Genomic DNA, 19,420 nt, shown 5'->3' on the forward strand with positions numbered 1-19,420 from the left:
ATGGATTTTGCTTTATTAGATAGGTATCGACCGTACCAATCAGGGAAAAAAAAGTTTATGAAATTCGATTCACCAGAGCGTGAGCTAGGTCTCTTGGAGTGAGCTTATATGTGGCTACTCGGCCGTACAGTGAAGGTGGTGTTTTCTGTTAATATCTCGAGTAAACTTTGACCGAATTTCATAATTTTTTTTTGTTTGAAAGGTACTAACGAATGTAAAGCAGCCGTACTACTTTCCACCTCCTAACAAAATGGCCGTCGGCCGCCATTTTGGATTTTTGTAAAATCAATATAAATCTGTGAAAATGATACTTACTTAATTTTAGGTCAATTCGAAATTTGTGTAACATTTGAAAGGAACGTCGTACGGGGCTTCGTAATTGCGCTATGCGCAATTTTTAAGACGTACACATTTCATAAGAATTTTACTTTACCGACGTTTACGGGCGCAGTAGGCTTACGGTAAGAGTAGGGCGACGGACGAACTAGGGTCACGTACGCAATAGATGTACGGGTTTGTACGGGGCTCAGTCGCAGCAAACGCTCCGACTGTTCTGACGGCTCGTTTAATGTATATTTGTCCCTCGACCAGAAGAAAAGTAACCAGTAACTATGAGTTAGCTGTTGGCGAACAGTCGAACCATCGCACTAGTTTATTGCTAGCAGTTGGCCGAAATATTAACATTTTTAAAAACGGTTTGTGTCGAGAGAAGAAAAGTTGAAAATTTACAGGGTTTTCCTTCAATTTATTGAAGTTTACTTAGGCCACTAGTTCCCCAAGCTAAATTACACAATTCCGATAAGGACGCTAGACAACACCTCAGCAGAAAATGTATTAAAACCCGCGAGTCCATTACATCGGTTGATCTGATGTTCGTTTGCAGTTTTCAAGGCTCATTACACTTTAAGCATTTCTAATCACTTCCGACTTGTCTTTTCTATGACAGAACGCCAGTCTGTAACGTTAAAAAAATATCAGCTCAGTGATAAAACATACGTACGTAAGTGTGCACTCCATAGATTGTGTCTAGATAAAAGTTAGCTCATCATTAGCTCATTTACTATGTGTTTTTTACGTAGGTGGTAGCACAGGTTTTCAAGTGGTATAATATGTACCAGTGCGCCAACTTCTAAAAATAACATGAGAACAAATTCCTTACTCTATTGATTTGCTCAATGCGCTTCCAGCATGAGTGTTACTCTAAATAGAGTACTGAAACGGGTCAGTGCATCAAACAAATTTTTGCACTGTAAAAAAATCTGGATGGATTTTTCAAATTTTTCATACAAAATAGTACTCTATTTGGCAGCTGTCACTCGAAGCACTTTTGCTTGAAGTGCAGTGCGTTGGTCAGGGCAAACTTTTCAAGTAAAAACAGTTGATTCTCATCAAGTTTGGCTTTCCTATCATTCTCCCTTTTCTGCTTACCTTTATATAGTTTTGGACTAAGTTTTTCTTTCATAAGAGTCCAGATAGTTTTTCGCCGTTCCTTTCTTTCTTAATTTTTAGGCTTGAGAGTTACCGTTTCATTGTCACTAATGCTGTTAGTAAGAGTTTCCGTTGTGTCACGTAAATAGAATGTGGTTAATAAATTTGGTACAGCCTCAGGCGTGGATCTATCTATGAGCGGTCGTCCAACGTTTTTAACGTCCAACGGTTTTTCAACTTTTCTTTTTAAATTATTGCTGAGTAGATTGGGAATGGGAATACAAATCAAAAATGCTGCCTCTTTTTATCACAAATTTATTAAATTAAATATTTAAAAAAAAAAAACTTTTGCAAAATTCTTCTGCTATAATTCGAGTCACTTTTAAAAATATATTTCTATTAAAATTTACATATGTTGCACTTCGGTTCAGGCCGCCCATTTACTACGACATTTCTACTTAAGGTATGGCAGACCTTTGAAGCGGTTAACACCTTAAAGTGCTGCAAGCAATTTCTTTGGTTAGCATTTTCCAGTAATGATCTCCACACCGGACGATTCTGTTGAAACAAAACAAAAAATCAGTGTCCGCGACTTTGAATGTTGTTGATCGACATACTTTGTAACCAGTTAGATTGGCACCACAAATCAGCAGACTTTTTCGTGCCCGTGTCACAGCCGCATTTAAAACTTGTTGGTGCGCCAAATGGGAAATACCGTGCTCTCCACTAATCCAAATAATCACCACGTCTTTTTCACCAATATACGATTCAGCTGAGTTCGTAGCAATGTACGGATAAGCCCTGAGGAACAGTAAGACATTTAGTAATGCAATCGAAAGACTTACACACATCACACAGAAATTACTTCAATTTGTTCTTCAAAATGGAATTTTGTTTGAAATTGGTGCATATCATTCCCACCGAATGCGCATGCCAGTCCACATGTCCCAGCAGAACCTTAACAACTAACATGATGTTATCACTCTCTTTCACACCTTTATCCAGACTGTACGAAATGACTTTGTACGGAGCAATGGGAAAACTATTGTCCTTGACCGATGCATGTGGAACGAGCCGATTTTTGTAGAATTGATGATTCGGCCACAATAAGATTTCTTGTTGAATTCGATATTGGAAATTCATTTCGAAAACTGGACTGCCAAATTTACCCAAATACAGTTTTTGGAAACGGGCGAACAGCGACTTGCCGTAATTCATTGATTTGACGATCTGCAAATTACGTTTTTGGTTTAAACGAGATCCATTTCATCCATCGACAATTCCTTCACACAAACACGGTTAAACTTACAGGTGAATAAGCAGCCAGTGGTAGCAGTTGCGAATCACCAACTAGAACCAGTGACGGATTACCAAATTGAAATGGTAGCAGTGTCAACGGCTCGTTACACTGTGTGGCCTCATCAATGATACAAACATCCACTTGGGAAACATAGCTGTGTGCCAAGAAAGCAGAAAAACAAAAATTAAAAACAACAACTGTACGGTCACCTCGTTGATGAGCTTACTTCTGCAACTTGGGAATGCTTGCCAATGTCGTGCAAATGATATCACATGAATTCAGTATGAACGTCGTTGAATCTCGAAGTTTTTTCCGTTCCAGACCTTGGAACCGATCGATCAGAGCGTTTACTTTGTACAGCTGTTTTTCTATGGCGTTCGAAGTCGTCGCATGATCGATGCCGTTGTCCAAATTTAAGGCTGTCAGTTTCAATTCCAATGTGGTTCTCTGTGACAAGCCGGGCATTTATAACATGAAACAAATGCAAAATGCAATTTATTACCTGACTGACGAGGTCATCGTAACTGGTACTGGTGAATTGAGGTGAATGCCGCTCCATCTCTTTGAGATGTTGTACGGAGACGCGTTGAACGGCACTGTCCATGTTTTCCAACACACCAAATCGCACCAACTTTATTTTTGTGCTTCCTGCAAAAAACACAAAAATTTCGGAATTTTACTACTTCTCATGTACAGTCGTCGATTAAAGAAATTTTACCTGCAGTATCGTCCCGAATGTGGATCAATTTTCGGGTTAAGTCATTGATGCTTCCGTTAGACTTTGAACAGATTAATATTTTAAGTGGCTTGGGCAATCCATCGCCATATACTAGCTGCAGGGCCAAATTGACTATCAGACAGGTCTTTCCCGTGCCAGCTGCACCTTCCAGTAACGATATATTGGGAACATCCAAGTTAATACAGCGCCTGTACAGTGTCCCTAAGATTTTACGTTGAGTGTCGTCTAATGTATCCTGGAAAAAGATGAGCGTGGATTCAGTTCCAATCGCTGTGAATGATAAAATCGAACTTTTGCTTACATAACATTTGAAGGTAAGATTTTCCGGCGTATGACGAACTAGGTTTTCTTCCGATAGTGGATTTATGACTAAATTTGCCAATGGCGAGGTCTTTAAACTGTAGACGGCATTCAGGCTGTTCAGGGTATTTGCGATGGCGGTGATGGGTCGAATTTTCAGTGAATCAATTGGCAATACTTGAGTCAAAACCGATGTTTCCATGGTAAAGTATGCTAGCTTGTCAGTTGCTGGAAGTGTAGAATGTTTATTAGTTCGAATAGATTTTCGGGCTTAAGCTTAAAGAATAGCTCGTAGTTCTGTTCAATGGGGCATTTCATTTCGGAAATTGTTCACTTTTATGTTGCAGGGACACAAAAGAAACGAGCCATCAGAACAGTCGGAGCGTTTGCAGCGACTGAGCCCCGTACAAACCCGTATATCTATTGCGTACGTGACCCTAGTGCGTCTGTCACCCTACTTTGACCGTAAGCCTATTGCGCCGGTTAAAGTAGTTAAAGTAAAATTATTATGTAATGTGTACATCTTAGAAATTGCGCATAGCGCAATTACGAAGCCCCGTACGCCGTTCCTTTCAAATAAAACAAAAATTTCAAATAGCCCTAAAATTTTAATTTATTGAGTATAAATACACATAGGGCCTAGTATCGGCCTCAGTCCGAGGATCCAAATTTAATTTTTTTTTCAACTACATTCTATTCGGCCTTTAATTACCTTCCAAATGAAACAAAAATTACGAAAAACGGATGAAATTTGCTCGAGTTATATGTAAAATACACATAGAGCCCTAGAAGCGGCCTTAGTCCGAGGACCCTTCTTAGTTTTAAGTTAAGTCAAGTGTCAGTAAAGGTTTTTGTTAAGTTTTCCTTTCGCCTTCTCGCTCGCCCATCGCCATGTAAATTACTAACACGCTAACACTAAATTAAGTTGAAAAGCCGTTCTTAGGCTAAACTCTTGCTATAGTCGAAATGTTATTATTATAGACTTATTTGTATTTTGTAGAATAATAAAGTTAGTTCAGTTCAGTCCGAGGACCCAAATTTAATTTTTTTCAACAACATTCTATTCGGCCTTTGATTACCTTCCAAATGAAACAAAAATTACGAAAAACGGATGAAATTTGCTCGAGTTATATGTAAAATACACATAGGGCCCTAGTAGCGGCCTTAGTCCGAGGACCCAAATTTAATTTTTTTCAACAACATTCTATTCGGTGTTCGATTATCTTTCAAATGAAACAAAAATTACGAAAAACGGATGAAATTTACTCGAGTTGTATGTAAAATACGCATAGGGCCCTAGTAGCGGCCTTAATCCGAGGACCCAAATTTTTTTTTTTTTTCAACAACATTCTATTCGGCCTTTGATTACCTTCCAAATGACACAAAAATTACGAAAAACGAATGAAATTTACTCGAGTTCAATGTAAAATACACATAGGGCCCTAGTAGTGGCCTTAGTCCAAGGACCCAAATTTAATTTTTTTCAACAACATTCTATTCGGTGTTCGATTATCTTTCAAATGAAACAAAAATTACGAAAAACGGATGAAATTTACTCGAGTTGTATGTAAAATACGCATAGGGCCCTAGTAGCGGCCTTAGTCCGAGGACCCAAATTTAATTTTTTTTTCAACAACATTCTATTCGGCCTTTGATTACCTTCCAAATGACACAAAAATTACGAAAAACGAATGAAATTTACTCGAGTTCAATGTAAAATACACATAGGGCCCTAGTAGTGGCCTTAGTCCAAGGACCCAAATTTAATTTTTTTTTCAACAACATTCTATTCGGTGTTCGATTATCTTTCAAATGAAACAAAAATTACGAAAAACGGATGAAATTTACTCGAGTTGTATGTAAAATACGCATAGGGCCCTAGTAGCGGCCTTAGTCCGAGGACCCAAATTTAATTTTTTTTCAACAACATTCTATTCGGTGTTCGATTATCTTTCAAATGAAACAAAAATTACGAAAAACGGATGAAATTTACTCGAGTTGTATGTAAAATACGCATAGGGTCCTAGTAGCGGCCTTAGTCCGAGGACCCAAATTTATTTTTTTTTCAACAACATTCTATTCGGCCTTTGATTACCTTCCAAATGACACAAAAATTACGAAAAACGAATGAAATTTACTCGAGTTCAATGTAAAATACACATAGGGCCCTAGTAGTGGCCTTAGTCCAAGGACCCAAATTTAATACTTTTTCAACAACTTTCTATTCGGCGTTCGATTACCTTCCAAATGAAACAAAAATTACGAAAAACGGATTAAATTTACTTGAGTTCTATGTAAAATACACATAGGGCCCTAGTAGCTTTTCACTTCTAAGGCCCTAACTCACGGTCCACTCACCCGATTTTAAAAAACTTTTTTTTCCTGGATTTGTATTGACAATACCTATCATTTGCCGGGTCATTTACATTTCCATCGTTTATTTTGCCATAAATATCACCAAAAGACCTTAAATCACTTAGGTGGCCCTAACTCACGAAGGGCCGACCCGAATATGCCCATCTTCGAACTTAGCCTCACTATTTTGACTATCTTTCAGGGAAAAAAAAAATTTTGAAATCGGATTTGATTTACTCAAGATATCGACGTGACAGACAGACGGACAGACGGCCCAAATTTTTATTGCGGATTCGTCATCTATGAACATAGACAAACACTTTGCCCTTACCGTCTGCTTCGAATTCCATCAATTACACACGGCATCGTAATCCTATAAGCCTCTTCGTACTTCGTACGGGGCTAAAAATTATTTTCGTGTTCACTTTTGCAATTTTTTATATGGGATGCCGCGGGGACAAGATTGTTCGAAATGTTTTCGAAATTCGAACTAGAACACTCTATGAATTCAAGTGAAAAACATATGAACCAGCTCGCTTGTACTTAACATGACATCACTGCTTGGCCACCCTTCCATTGCTTAGTATGTTTTTATTGAGAGAAAGAGAGTAGCGGGAGCAAAAATACATTTTTGAAACTAAAAATGGGCTTAGGCAAAGCGGACATTGTGATAGTGGTAAGCGCCTTACAAGTCGAAAATTTGACTAGTCAGACACGCAATTGCATATCTCATTCGGCTCCAACCAGGAATTTTGACTTTCTACGATGTGTGTAACGCCTGAGATATGCATTAAGTTCCCTCGTTAAGACATAGAAATAAAAATCACGAAACATCATGTGATAATTTGGCATAGATTTCAAGCCGATGCCTTGGGAAAGGAGAAAAAGTGTCGTAGGACAGTGTCCTATAAGTGAACACTTTACAGAGCTCGACAGCGAATTGTGATGAAATCTTCTTGAGAAGCCTCTGACCTATCGCTGGTGAAAGTCGTTTTTCTGCTTAGCAAATTGTTTTCTTATTTCTTAGCCAAGAATTTGGATTGATTTCACTCATTTTCCTCATCTTTGAGCCTAGGCTAGACCGAGAGGGCACAGAAAAGTCACTATACAACTACACGTAAAGTCAAAGTCATCGGCTAAGTTTGACTCTCAGTTCCATACAGAGTCTCAAAGGTATACCGTTTTTCGTTCTCCTCCTCGGACTAGACAGTCTTTGGATAAGTTTTTAAAAGTGGTTTGAAATTGACGCCGAAAAATTGGTGGTGCAACAGACGGATCGATTCTCATTTTGCTCACGTAGACGTCTCGCTTTACATGTAAAAAAAAAACTTCACAAAACGACCAACTCCTTAGTTTGACTTACCTTCTCTATTCGAATACCTAATCGACGTAATTAGCGCAACGAATTCAATTTCCTCTCCATTTTGCGTACACTTCGCAAGCACTATGTGGTCATCACAAACGGCGTTCGATTTGTACAATGCATTGGCTGTAATAAACGGCGATCATTTAGCTTTTGTGAAACGGAAATACTTTATCGGACATTTCGTACCTTGACAATGGAAAATCATCCTGAGTCCTTCTCCTCTCTTCTCCAGATTTTGGTCGTTTATTGTGACGGAGGTGAAGCTGTGTATTTTCGAATTAATGTATTCCAGTTCGATTTCTTTCCACAATTCAACCAGCATTAATGACACCAGGGTTCTACAAAAATATGAAGCAAAAAATTTCGAAAATTTACTTCAATTGTGAAAGATGCCCATTTCTCAACAGTAAACTCACGTCCGATATTCCTTATAATCTTCATATGAATCGGCAAACGACCGAATGTCTGTGCCCACGCTGCTGAAAAAAATCTCCACTGTGTCGCATCGTGAGCAATCGTATGCAGTTAAATCGGAAATGATTTTGTGTCGAGGATTGTATTGGAAGCCGGATTCTTTGAAAGTTACTCGGCGTTTTTTCTTCGGTCCGAGTTTAGTCGAGGTTTTCAGTATCGATCTGATGTGGGCAGGTTTCGGATTCGTTTCAATTACTGTAATTTTACCAGTTTCCGGTGGCAATTTCATTACCAGATGGTAGATAGCGAGTTCCTCGTCGTAATCATCGTCATAATTCAAATCGTTCTCGTTTCCTTCACTTTCCTCAGTTTCCATTCCGACGCCATCGTCAATGAAATCAGACAATTGATTAATTTCATCCGGATCTTCGTTTGTAGGGGAATCGATTTCACACGCTCCACTGTCTTCGTTTTCCATGAGAGGTATATTTTGCTCTTTGGTGGGTGACAGCTGCTCAGCCTGAGAAGCACTACTGGAGTACATATTTTCCCAAATCTTTTGTACTAGTTCCGGTGGCGTTGGTGTTGCGTCAAGCATTACTTCTCCGAGATTAAGGTTGTGGGCTGCTTTCTCGGTATTACGTTTGATTTCTTCACGGAGTTTTTCCTCTTTCTGTTTTTTCGAAATAATCTTTGGTAAGACCGGCATCTGTGAAGCATCAGTTAAAAATGACCCACGATTATTCGGAGTGAATTTCACTTTCGGAGTAGTATGAGTTGACGTTGATGGCATGTTGCGGTCCGGCTCGTCCCGTTTTGATGAGGTTGATGCCGCAACTTTCAGTCTTTCTTTTCTCTCGTTTGTAGCCACATCAGTCTTTTTCTTAGAACGTACCGGGATGTCTTCGCTTTTTTTAGACTTCCGCCGCTTTTCCAGTGGCTTTGCATAAATCATTTCAGGACCTCGTTTTCGCCTCTGTTTTTCAGATTCATTGATTTTGGAAACAGTGTCCTGCAGTTTCTGCTCCAATTGTGGTTTTTTCAACTTTTTCGAATCCAAATTCGTCTGGTCACTCAGCGGGGCTGTTTTGTCATCACTACAACCAGGTAAATCGCTGATTTGCTCAGAAAATGTTGGGAAGTACACCGTTTCATTTGAATCAACGGAATCGTTGTCGCTGTCATCGTTATCGACCGGAATGTCATTCAACTGCGTCTCATCGATTTGATTCGAATTTTCGTCTTCGTACGGTTCATACAGATATTCATCGATTTCGTTCGACGCAAACTCTAAATTTTCCTTTTTCACGTGAAGGGTAAGTGCTTCCCAGTCGTCTTCGAAATCGATCAGCTCCTTCTTAATCTCCAAATTAAAGTTTCGTGACAATTGAATGTCGAGATCAACTTCCTCCTTTGCATCAACTAATTCGCCATCTGAGTCAAGGCAAATAACGTCACTTTCTTCATTGTCACTCAATTCGATCGGATCGTCGTCTTCAATTTCAAATGTTTGAATGTTATCGGTCGTATATTTGCAGATGCGATAAACAATGAAGCCAAAATTTCCAACCAATTCTGACAAAGGATTGCCACCGCCCACAATTCCTATGATATCATGCTCTTTCACCGTTTTCTTTTCTCCGCTGAATTTCACTCCATTAACAGTTGTTCCATTGGACGACTATGAGTGTGAAAAATAAAATTGAACCAGATTATTAACTGACCCGGACTGTAACTCGTAAGCTCGTTACTTACGTTCAGGTCTTCAACAGTAATTTCATCGTCACAAACACTAAGCACACAATGTTTTCGGGAGCAATGGAATGAATTGATTCCGATGTCGACTCCTTCAGTATCGTTTCGACCAATCAAATTCGGACCATTTTTTAGGTTGTGCCTGTAATTTACTCGGGCCTCAAATCCGACTCTTTCCAAGTAAAATACCGACGATATTGATGGATTCATTCTGTATTGAAGTCTGTAAGTTAAAAGAAATGAAGAAATTATTGATGAAGTCGGTAACACATAAATTGAATAATATCGCTTTGACACCAAAACACAAATGATTTGACTACCTGAGGGTTTGATTCACTTTAAAAAGGATTCATTACAATATCAAATTATTGATTATTTAGAGTCTAAATTTCTATTACTTTCAGACAAAAATCGGTGGTGATTTAAACGTAAAATTTTAAAAATACAAATAGATCGGAACAGTCACTGACAGAACTGACACACCGATGTAAATGGGAGTTGCCGTTTAATTCGATGCGGTGGAAGCGGTGAGAGTCAATGACGACGCATTCTTTTTTTAAACATCCCCACATTTCATGGAAGTCGAAAGAAATTTCCATAACCGTCTTAACCGTCATCGGAAAGAAAAACAAAAACAAAACCCTAACGTCAATGAGTTATCTTTTTTGGCAAGTTAGGCCACGTGCGTCTGCGGATGAAGTATGATATTTATTGATGGCGGCGTGCCGTTGTGGGCATTGTGGTCTGAACGGTCTGAATAAGTATCTCTTAAAGATGGGAGTCAGAAACGATCCTAGAGCTTGAATTTTTAGCGATATTTCTAAGTAATGTGATTGACTGATCTTTTGCCACACAGAACGCTACTAAACGTTACGTAGTCCAAGGTTGTAAAAGATCAGGGTTTATCACGAAGACGATGAAACACAAATTTTGATAATTTAGACATGTTTTGTTAAACATACTCATTACAGATTGTGTGAAATGTCAACTTAATAAAAAAAAAATCTAAGTTTTCTTTTCATACAGTCTAAAATGAGTGTTTTTAATAAAACATGTGTAAATTGTCAAAATTTTTGTTTCACCCGCCTTCGTGAGTGTCTTAACCTATTCTTTCAGAGCCTTGATTCAACTCCTTGAGCTAGGACCTGTTGTATTAGATAGGTTCCTAGAACGGAGGGATAAGGATGTTTAATTGATTTGCATGGTGGAAGGGAATAGAAACATGGGGTCGCAAGACCTGTGTTTTCTGGTCTGGAAACGGACTCCGAAGGACTGGATGAACAAATGAACCATAAGATAAATTTTATTGTTAGATGAGAATGCAGGGGATTTTAATTTACCCTTCCATTTTGAATTTTTCAGCGCACCTACAGTGTCAATTGCAAAGTGACCTACTAATAATTTAAGATCGGAACAAATCCACTTCATTAGTGCGAGATCAGATTATGTCAAATTAAAGTGGAATGCGATGATATGGAACTGTCAGTTAGATGAAATGAGTCAAATCATATGACAATTTTCTTCTGTCATGAAAATCATGATCGGAGCGAGACGACCGAACACCAGTTACGATGCGAGCGAGAGGACCGAAGACTAGTTTTTTAAAAAAAGCCATTGGGTCATCGTCAAAATATTTCTTTATCTTTCATTATAACACTCTATACTTTGACAGAATCTGATGGCCCGACGCTCTGATAGCGCATTGTTTAAACAAAAATTCATTCAAAGTAAACTCTCTTTCTCACTCATTTCAATTCAGTTGCTAAAACAATCGGTTTAAATTTTATAGTTTATTATTTCCAGACTATTACAAATTCAATGAAGAAATAATAGCTTGGTCGCCTTTAAGTCGTGAAACAGTTGTCAGATTTCCGCCCTGTTGCGCTGTCACTACTTTTCAGTACGGTGTTTAGTTTTCGGAAATTTCGGTAAATGAAGATCCGAGATAATCTAGAGTTAAAAAGCGTATTATTAAGTTAATGTTGATAGTCATAAAAATCATGAATATTGGTGGATATGAGAAAAATGTCGAACATTTCGAGATATTAGCCGTTCATAAAGCATGTCACGCACAAAGAGTTAGATGCCAACTCTCGAGTCAAACATAAATCGGATTTTATTAAAAATTTGAAATTACGCAGAGTTCAGCATTTTCTTTCGGCGTGGGGTAATCTAGCATACCATACAAATTGATGGTGTGTTAGATTCACCTCTAAGGGGCGAATCTGGCTCTCTCATGACTTTTCGTTACATGTGTAAAAGGGTATGATCGCGTGTGCCAGATTCCCTGATGCCTTTCTTTCAGTAAATAGTTATCGTTAAATGCTCGACATTCCGTCGAAACTTACTGAGGATCAGTTACTGTCTGCACCATTTTTTTTTCTAGAATTTGTGAAATAGATCTCGAATCTGCAACACATCGAAAAAGACAAAATTATATATTTTTAGTTTACATTCAAGACTATCACCGCAAATAACCATAGAAAACCTTTTATAGCCAATTTAAGATTATAATTTTATAGGTATAGGGTTGATCCAAATTATTCTCAAACTTCATCTATAGAGACATAACCGCATCAACATATCTATGTAACATTAGGCCTGTTCATTTTAGAGAAATAGTCTCAAACTCATCTGGCATGGTGTCTATCTGGTCCGGAAGGCTAAAATATTGGACCCGTATTTTTTTTAGAATTTTAAAAAATAGTTTAGATCTGGGGAGCGAAGCATTTGTTCATATGTACGAATGCGTTGGTTAGAAGAGTAAAAAAGATATACACCATCATTCTTCTCTCTTCTAACCAACGCTTTCGTACATTTGAACAAATGCTTCGCTCCCCAGATATAAACTATTTTTTAAAATTCTAAAAAAAAATACGGGTCCAATATTTTAGCCTTCCGGACCAGATAGACACCATGCCAGATGAATTTGAGACTATTTCTCAAAAATGAACAGGCCTAATGTAACATATAATAAATACAATAGATTAAGATTGGCTCGCTCGGTATGTGTTTTTAATGTAAATGGTAGCACGGGGTTTTGGAGGGGATTTTCAATTAAGTTTCTCTATGTTGCCGGGCACACATTGCAATGTCATAATGTCAAACATATGTCCAAAGTCTTTAATTTATGCTAGGTGAGGTCCTTTTTCACCAAGCGATCAGCATAACCTCCCAATTAAAATATCTTGCAATTGTCAATAACGTGTGGCAACGTGTAAAAAACATAAATCAAAACCCACCAGAAACCGGTGGCGATCCACTTGTCAACGGGCAATACATGAACAAATTCCGTAATCTATCGTTGCCGTTCGTGTTGTCAAAGTTTGGATTTAAAGTTATTTGGAACAAACCTATACGCTTGCTACCACGTGTCTGTTTTAACATAATATGTAAAACCTAACATCGGAAAAAAATTGAAATCAGATGCGTCACGGCAGAGTAAAATAAACCAGGCAGGAGCGGTTCATTTTCGAAACGTCAAATAAGTGACCTAATACACTGTATGAAAATGAACTCAAATGAACACTGATATAAATTGAAAAATTTTGTTCACAAAAAATATTGGGCTACTAGATTATTCAGGTCCCTTGTCAAATCAGCGCTCCTGTCTGTATAACTTTACTCTGTCGTGGATACGTAGGTTTTGAGCTGCTTGCAGGAGGTACAAATATGCATACACACTTCCACACATAAATCCTAACACGGTGTTAGGATTTACGTTAGCGCAGTATTTAGACTATAAAACTATAGTATAAATTGCTATATCAAGTCAATGCAATGATTATATTTCCTATTGAATCATTCATTAATCCAACCGTAATTATATTGTCAGCGTCAACGCAGTCATACTTATAAAAGTTCAAAGCGGAAAGACTGTGTTAATGCGGAAACGTTTAAAGATGAACTTAATGTAGCGACACAAAGGAACCCTGATTCAAATGTTTCCTTTGTTCTTCTGTCAGGAAGTACTTTCTTGAACACAGGACTGGTGTAAACTAAAAAAAAGTGCCACGTCATAACAGTATGTGCAGTGTGAAGCGAACAATAAACAAAATAGTCGTCAAAAGTCAAAGACGAAAATGTTGAACACACAAAAATAAAATTAATGTGGTTACGAAATGACATTCGTTCATATGAAACGCACACGAGAACAATAAATAATATTTTCTAAATATAGACGGCCTTTCTGTAGAAAGTTGTATGCAAATGAAATAGGGAAATTTTTTTGCATGTGTGGGTGAATTTTCTGTTTCTTCTTGTTATGCAAGTCAACGACTCTCAAAACAGTCTATTGATTATTTTTTAAATTATAAGAACAATTCTTGGTTAGTGATCGTAGTGAATTTTGAAATGCAAGGTGTAAAGGGTGAATAACTACGGTCAGTTTCATAGAAAATATTAACATTCAATAGTGATATGATGAAAGTTAAATGAAATAATTTGTTAGCAATCAATTATAAAATTTCTTATTAGAAATAACACCACAGAACAAAACATCGAACATTAGAGCTACATCGCAATAATAGAACAAATTTGGTTCAAGGATATAACATTTTACTTACACATATGATGATGCACTGATGTCATCATTCAAAATGGCCGTCTCTTTTTCGTCAAGGCAATTTCACAATATTGAACAATGCGACCGATACAACGATTATCACAAACGAAATGTATCGACTTTGACTTTATTGGACGATTCGGAATTATTATTTATTATAATTTTAAAAAATAAACGCAATTTTTAAACTTCCTTGATGTTTCATTCAACTCTAGCTACTCTTTTGTTCGGAGAACGATGAACAACTGCCCGAATTGAATTGAGTTCAATATTCCCTACCACATTTCCTCTCTTTAAACGACCTGTTTAAATGGTATAAAGTATGTATACAGTGAGAGAAAACGCGTCGACTACATACAGTGTTCTCTACTGCCGACTTAAATATTGAGAGAGAAGTGAGGGTATATATACATTATACTCTATGTTGAATTTTGATTTTATTCCAACGGAACATAGTTGAGTTTTGATCGTCTCAATCGGCATTATATGAACAGAAGAAGCATGTGTTCGGAATTCAAAATACATTTGCACTTATTTATTGCACAAAAAATTCTCAGCAAACATCTATGGATACATGCGCGTCTTACTGTACCACATGCTTGGTTGGTTTGCTGTTGTTTTGATATTCGATACAAACAATACAATTTTGATGTTATGACAATTAATAGAAATTAATCAATTTATTCTCCGAAATATTTTTGTTACCACAACAGAGTAAATCCAGGCAGGAGGGATTACACTGTAGTATGTAAATGTGAACTGACACAATTAATTCAATTTTACTTCGTAAAATATAAGGCTACTTAGATAATTCAGGTCCTTAGTCAAATCAAGTGCGCCTGCCTGTATTTACCAAGGCTGTATACTTTGAGGAGGTCACGCAGGATACAGATACGCGGGTGACACACACAAAATTTGACATTTTCATATATTTTCATAGAAGATGGATTCGCAAATTTGACAATTTCATAGTAGGTGAATTCGGTTTTGTGTGTTCCCGCGCAAGGTTCTGAAAGAACAGGTTAAGACACCCACGAGGGCGGGTGACACCGAAATCGATAAACGCACTCAGTACAGATTGTGTGTGAAATCAACTTGAGGAAAATGGTTTTTAGGAAAATTCGGAATTTTGTTTTTGCTACGTTGCCTTTTACTTATAAACTTCGTAGCCGCTGAACTCACTTTGTTCACAGTGGTAAAATTTTCGGCTGTTACAAAAATACGTGCTTCAAATACTGTATTAACAGGTTCATAGGACAAGGCAAAATCAGTATTGACACAGATTTCTACGACGAACACAATTAGCCGAAATTAAAATGCAAAATAAATAAAGTGATTCGAACTGAACCGATTATTTCATGTAACAAATTTAAAGAAGTTGCTGAACGCAAAACGAGGTTTCTCCATTTCATGTAACAAAACAATACAATTTGCTGAACGCAAAACGAGGTTTCTCCATTTCATGTAACAAAACAATACAATTTGCTGAACGCAAAACGAGGTTTCTCCATTTCATGTAACAAAACAATACAATTTGTCACCGCCTTCGTGATCAACTCAGAGTTGTCTTAACCTGGTTCTTTCAGAACCTTGTTCCCGCGTATCTAATAAAAGGGCGGTCTGTATGACCTACCAACAGCCTTGGTATTTACTCTGACGTGTTGTTGCACGAACATTAGGACCACTAGGACACTTGAATAGAGTATATAAACACTGATGTCAGTTTAACATTTACCCGCTAGTTGTGTTTAACATAATTTCACAATTTCGACAATAATCACAACTTTGACAATGATTTTCTGACCCCTTGATATGCAAATTACTATTGCGAAGCAGATAAATATTTAGTGGCTCATATTCTCGACCGATTTGAGCCGCCTATTATTTCACTGCCGCTAAAAGCACGCACTCAAACCTCGCAGACCTGACGTGCCAGTCTTGTATATTGGGTTTTGGATGAATGATATAGTTTTATGACGAAGAGAGAATTATTAAAACATTGCACTAACATCTCATTCGGAGAAAATTCTGGACGGTTTAACGAATAGTTGTTGATTGTAACTAGCAAGAAAATGGACGGAGAAAATCTTTCCTTCGATAACGGAATTTCGTATACAAATGCTGACGTCACGAAAAAGGACAACGACAATGGTAAGCATTGGATAAAAAAAATCTTTTCTTTTTACCATTTTTTCAATTAATGCCATCTTGCATCATACTTATGAAAGGCATCGTATTTTTGCAGCAGAAAATCGCAGCGCCTTTGAACGATTGGAGTCACCCCAAGAGATGATAGGCCATTTAAGAGACGAATTAGCAATGGCGAATGCAGAAATTCTTCGACTTAAAGCCAAAGTAAACGAGTACGAACTCTGTTTCGTCCAGGAAGGGAGCGGCATCGTCAACCAGAGAAATGAGTTGCTCAAGTTGTTGTTCCAAAGAGACAATACCATTGAACGAAAGTCAATAGAAATTAATATCTTGGAAAAACAGCTTGAAGCTGCCGTGAACGCAAAATTTGAAGCTCTCACTCGGTTAGACGCTAATGGAGGAAATGTACTAACAGACCTAACCTTTTCACTCACCAATAACCAACCGGAAATCATGGCCGAAAGACAGCGAAAACGAGATAAATTGCAAAATAATTCTGACAATAAAGTGGATGCTGCACGCCAAACTAAACAGTCCCGGAAGCATGCCACTAATGCTGACGATAATTTGGAAGCAACAACGTCACGTCATTTGGTTCATGATGTTATTAACAGTGAAATTGATCAAGCGAATTTGTCGACGAGTCATGAAAACAGAAACGACTCGATCAGAATTCAGAATGAGCTGTTATCTGAAGTGCGTACCCGACGACAAAATCAATTTGTTCTTGACGCATTTAGTAAGTGAGTGAAGCGATTAAATGAATTTGCCACGTATACGATTCTTTATGATGCTTATTTTGCAGGATCGGAGGCAGTGAGGCAAGTGAAAGCGTAAACCAAGATTTGCCTACAAAAAATGGCCGAAAGGTGAGTACACTCTGCACGGGGTTGCGGTTCTTCGATTATATTTTCGAGAGATTTTCACAACCTTCATAGTGTTGCCGACCGACTATATTATTGTCAGTTCTACTCAATGTTAAAATTCTCTTCATTTTATTGCAGATGTCAGATCAAAAGCCTCCCAGATCTTCAAACAACGTCCAGACTAATCATCGATATCCATTTGTCAAACTAAAGAAAATGAAGTTGAGCTTCTAATGAAAATGTTTTTGAAAAATGATTTACTCTGACCGTTGTGTACAATAAATGGAGTCCTAACAAATGTTTTGCCTTTTGCCAAAAGTTGCAGAGACATTCTTTTGAAAAACAGCCTACTGAAGTCGAACCCATTTTCCAGTGGAGTCATTTTCATGTGCATTAGAAAGATACTGAACTTTGGAATCCAAAATCAGAATATGTAATTCTCTTACGAGGGCAATAGGTTCTCATTGGGTTTGTCTACTTCGGAAAAATTCTAGGGGTACACTACCTGAAGAAACTAAAAGACAAAAAAAACTATCTGTCCTCGTTGCTACTAGACTCAGCTTTCCAGTGATACCAAACATGCATGGATATTTGATAATGTAGGCCCGACACTCTGTCACTCTACAGTTAGAAGCAGTGAATTTTCAGCATGAATTTGCTTCAGCTGTTTTTCAGCTGATCTACATATACAATCAAAACTGTTTATATTTGTTTATACGGTTGAAGCTGCTACACGCACGCGCGTGGTAGTGACAAACCCCTATAAAGACTTATAAACAGTTGTAACGGTTTGTGTGGATCAGCTGAAAAACAGCTGAAGGAAATTTATGCTGAAAATTCACTGCCTCTAACTGTACTCAAAAGATTTTGTATTGAAAAATTCACACAAAAACATTGAGAAGAAAAGCTTTGGTAACTGATGTTTCGACAAGTGTAGAGTTTGTAACAGAGCCTAATATTTGGGAATTAATTCCCAAAAATTCCTAAATTTGTTTTCTTTGTATTTTTATCAGGAACATCAGGAAAAGTTCAAAAACATTTAAAAACTTTAAACAAGCAAAGGAAAAAAAATGGGAATTTTTGGAAAATAATTGCCAAATATTAGGCTCTCGTTTGTAATGTATATCCGTGGCGAAGGCTAAGTATGCAACTATACTTGTCGAAAAACAGTTTCCGAAGCAAGTTGCTTAAAAATACACGACGAAGTTTGCGAGTATTAGCAAATTATTTCGGAATTAATGAATTTGGTTTGCTGACTGCCCCATGTGAAAGATCACGAAAAAGGAAGCGAAAATATTAATTTTTGCAGGGTACAAATGAAATGTAGTCGTCAACTTACGCAGGACAGGCAGTAATAGTAGATTGTGTCTTCGTTCGTAATTTTTTATTTTTCCAAGTGTGGGGCCTTCTGCTCGAGCTGGGCTTATCCCCGGAAAATTAGTTTTATCAAAGCACTGACAGTGCGTTGGTTTTATTGAACAAAATTAATTCAGCATCAACCGCAGCAACATCAACCAATGTCAAAGAGGCCAAAATTATTCGAGTTTGCTGTCCTTTTCTATTAGCTTACAAATTTTCCTAAGCATATGGTGCATGATGGTGTAACCAAGGTACTAACATTTTTCAATGGCTAACTTGATTTAGAGAATTTTTACGAGTACCTGGCGATAAATTGGCGGTAGATTCAGTTGAGTATCAGACACATAAATTTTGGAGATGCGAATTTTATTCTAACACCCTAGAGCTTTGTATCAGGGATACCGGTATCCTTAGAAAGTGTGGATTTTCCTTTTACAAAACGTTAGGATACTGGTATCCCAACTGAGATACACGTATTTTGTATCAAGGATACCGGTATCCCGACATAGAACGTGTGGATTTTCCTTTTACAAAACGTTAGGATACCGGTATCCCAACTGAGATACACATATTTTGCATCAAGGATACCGGTATCCTTACTCAGAAAAAGTGGATTTTCCTTTTACAAAATGTTAGGATGCCTGCATCGCAACTGAGACGTTGCGAGATTCCTACCAGCAAGAAATTCCTTATGGACGCGAAATTACACTAATAAAGTAGGAATTTCGCGTGGCGCGAGATTCCTACTTTAATAGTGTAATTTCGCGTCCATACGGCGCGAAATTACTACTAGCCAACAGAGTCGATGCACGTAATATCGAAT

General features: G+C 37.7%; 2 protein-coding genes across 8 annotated transcripts; one reads left to right on the top strand and one right to left on the bottom strand.

Moving 5' to 3' along the window:
• Window positions 1-1,729: 1,729 nt before the first annotated feature.
• On the bottom strand, window positions 1,730-14,483 carry LOC119080277 (helicase sen1-like). Of its 5 annotated transcripts, XM_037188542.1 has the most exons (15): window positions 14,230-14,483; window positions 14,141-14,144; window positions 12,006-12,066; window positions 9,658-9,880; window positions 7,905-9,583; window positions 7,675-7,826; window positions 7,486-7,611; window positions 3,769-3,995; window positions 3,447-3,702; window positions 3,231-3,376; window positions 2,955-3,175; window positions 2,738-2,882; window positions 2,294-2,658; window positions 2,046-2,229; window positions 1,730-1,986 (listed from the first exon to the last, which is right to left on the bottom strand). In XM_037188542.1, exons 1-15 carry the CDS (start codon window positions 14,248-14,250, stop codon window positions 1,828-1,830), a joined length of 3,969 nt encoding a protein of 1,322 aa, XP_037044437.1. In that variant the 5' UTR covers window positions 14,251-14,483; the 3' UTR covers window positions 1,730-1,827. The 5 variants fall into 5 exon arrangements, with proteins under 5 accessions (XP_037044437.1, XP_037044438.1, XP_037044436.1 ...); XM_037188543.1 differs by lacking the exons at window positions 12,006-12,066; window positions 14,141-14,144 and adding an exon at window positions 9,961-9,970 and having other exon boundaries at window positions 14,236-14,483; XM_037188541.1 differs by lacking the exon at window positions 14,141-14,144 and having other exon boundaries at window positions 14,223-14,483.
• A 1,628-nt stretch (window positions 14,484-16,111) lies between these two features.
• LOC119080279 lies at window positions 16,112-17,545 on the top strand. Of its 3 annotated transcripts, none has more exons than XM_037188546.1 (4): window positions 16,112-16,372; window positions 16,467-17,115; window positions 17,178-17,241; window positions 17,377-17,545. In XM_037188546.1, exons 1-4 carry the CDS (start codon window positions 16,294-16,296, stop codon window positions 17,470-17,472), a joined length of 888 nt encoding a protein of 295 aa, XP_037044441.1. In that variant the 5' UTR covers window positions 16,112-16,293; the 3' UTR covers window positions 17,473-17,545. The 3 variants fall into 3 exon arrangements, with proteins under 3 accessions (XP_037044441.1, XP_037044442.1, XP_037044443.1); XM_037188547.1 differs by having other exon boundaries at window positions 16,470-17,115; XM_037188548.1 differs by having other exon boundaries at window positions 16,113-16,372; window positions 16,467-17,111.
• Window positions 17,546-19,420: the final 1,875 nt, after the last annotated feature.

The sequence above is a fragment of the Bradysia coprophila genome, unplaced genomic scaffold (genome assembly GCF_014529535.1).
Source record: "Bradysia coprophila strain Holo2 unplaced genomic scaffold, BU_Bcop_v1 contig_350, whole genome shotgun sequence".
Taxonomy (NCBI): Eukaryota; Metazoa; Arthropoda; class Insecta; order Diptera; family Sciaridae; genus Bradysia; species Bradysia coprophila.